Source organism: Frankliniella occidentalis, unplaced genomic scaffold (genome assembly GCF_000697945.3).
Source record: "Frankliniella occidentalis isolate FOCC.00 unplaced genomic scaffold, Focc_3.1 Scaffold8, whole genome shotgun sequence".
NCBI lineage: Eukaryota > Metazoa > Arthropoda > Insecta > Thysanoptera > Thripidae > Frankliniella > Frankliniella occidentalis.
The window spans coordinates 1,259,304-1,261,583 of NW_026267138.1; the positions used below are offsets into that span (position 1 = coordinate 1,259,304).

General features: G+C 56.3%; 1 protein-coding gene across 1 annotated transcript in view; it reads right to left on the reverse strand.

The window, feature by feature from the left end:
• The window catches only part of LOC113215445 (E3 ubiquitin-protein ligase TRIM9), a 126,138-nt gene that overhangs the window by 17,491 nt on the left and 106,367 nt on the right, over positions 1-2,280 (reverse strand). Inside the window, exon 3 of the mRNA XM_052275434.1 lies at positions 147-242. Within this exon, the coding sequence (XP_052131394.1) occupies positions 147-242 (96 nt within the window). The remainder of the gene's footprint in view (positions 1-146; positions 243-2,280) is intronic.

A 2,280-nucleotide genomic window follows, 5' to 3' on the forward strand; every position in this document is an offset into this window, starting at 1 on the left:
CCCTAACGACAATGTTGTCCCGCAGCCTTTCTTTCACGCCACATCGACCCACGTTATCAAATTAGAGTGTTTTTAAAGAAATTATTAAAATTAATTAATGAAAGAAGTTATTTGGAAGAAAATTTCTTCCACGCCATGTCACTCACGTTCACTTTGTCCGCCATGCCCTTGAGCCTCTGGATGAACTCGGTGGTGCTCTTGGCCTTCTCCGAGAGCTGCTGCAGGTTCTGCGATAGCTCAGTCTGCAACACAAAAACAAACGAAAAACATGAGTTACATCTGGGCATCCGTGAACAAAGGAGCGCATGCCAGCCAGCCAGCCATAGTCTGGCCGGGGCGGTGGGTTAGACGGGGGTGATGTGCCACTGCAGAGCAGGCGCAACGGTGGACAGGCGAATTCACAGCCACAGTCAACGTTAGAGAACGCACATATCGACAGGCAGGATGCCCCCCACACAGACAGACAGACAGACAGACAGACAGACAGACGCATCAATTAGTACCAAGGCACGGCACTGCAGCTGCCACCGGCGCACGCGCACACGGCTGCGGCTGTGCTGCGGACCGGAGCGGAGCGCCTGCGGAGCGCGGGTAGGCAGGCCCGGCCGGCACGGGCGCGCCACGGGACAGGCTACCCGGCGGGCGCCAGGGGCCACCGGGCCGGACCGACCAGGCCGCCTCCCGCAGGATAGCACCACGGCCAGTTTTGTTATTCACAATTATGAAACATACAGTACAATGCTGTACTGCGGCATTTCACAAGACAAATATATCGGGCAAAATGTAGAAAATTATGATAAGAAAATTGAGTGAGGCCGTTCCAACTCCCAGCTCCCAGGTGTCATCACCAGAAAGTACGTCCGACGTTCGGACGTTCACCATCACGAAAGTGCTAAGTTCAGCCGTAGCGACCTCATAGCGCCTGGTAGGTAGGCGAACGTCTTGCCTGCTATGCATGCGTGTACCGCGGGCTGGCCTACCCTGTTGTTCGCAGGCGCCGAGCTTCCGCAAATAGTCGAATGAATATGAGGAAAAACGGACGTATACTCTATGTGAGATCCCATAGGCAATGAGACGCCATGCGTCATGCGTCCCCCGTTTCTGCTCTCCACTGCCCCCAACAATGTGGCGCTCACTGGACTAGGGGACTAGGGTGGTCCTCGTAGTCACAGAGCATGCCCTACAGATGTGAGGGCTAACGGAGGCCCGACGACCGGCTGCCAAGCTGCTGCAGTGGGTGGAGAGAGGCCCAGGCGAATGTTTCCCTTTCACGATGTACTGATGAAACAAGCACGTTCAGCAGCGAGCGGCAAGAAATGTTTTCCTTCGCGAAGCCCCCCAGCACTCCTCGTCCCCCCGCTCTATCTCTCCTTTTCTGTTCCTGTTTTCGCCTGTGCCACGCCGCAGGGAAGGAAGCTAGGAGAGAGAGAGAGAGAGAGAGAGAGAGAGAGAGAGAGAGAGAGAGAGAACGAGAGAGCGAGAGAGGGACAGAGAGCGGTGGGGATTGAGATAGAGTAAAAGGAGTAGGGGCGAGGGGGAGATGCCCGGGGGGCTCGGTGCGGCCGAGGAGGCTGGGAGCTGCCGCCTCACTATGAGGTGTTTGCCTTCATCTGGCCGTTTGAGTTCGCGGAGCAGCGGCAATACCGCGGGGGCGGCGGAGCCCGGCACAGCCGCACCCAAACACGGATGGACCCCCCTTGCCTTCCCCTCCGGACCACCGCAGCCGCACCCGGGCCCTAGCGCGGGTAGTGCCGACCGCTTCCAGGGAGCACCAGTCGCAGTCCGACAATGAGGTCGAGGAACCAGTGCACTCGGACGATGAAACATTGCGAAAGATTTTGTTCGCAAAGTACGAAAGTAAGCCTACGAAAGGATTCATTTTCCGTCGCTCATTCACAAAAGAAAATAGTTCACGGTTTTTTTCGCAAACGTCAAAGCTGCCACAATCGTTTTCAAGGAAGGTTGTTGACAGTGCACAGATTCCTCGGGGGGCGAGTGTCGACTGATTCGAGCAGCAGCAGAAGCAGCAACAACAGCAGCTCAGCGTTGCACCCCCCATACCCTTTCCATAGCCCGCTAGTGAGAGGGAATTTCCAATGATGTGTGGTTGGGAGGAGCCCCCCTCAGAGGGTGGGAAAATAAAAGGGGTGCGGCGGTGGCGCCCGACCGACACTATCAAATACGCATTCTTTACAGTGGAGACGATAGGCGGCACTACAAGTGGCCAGTCGCGGAGGAATATAATTACAGTAATGAGTGCCGCTGTTCTGCCCCACCCCA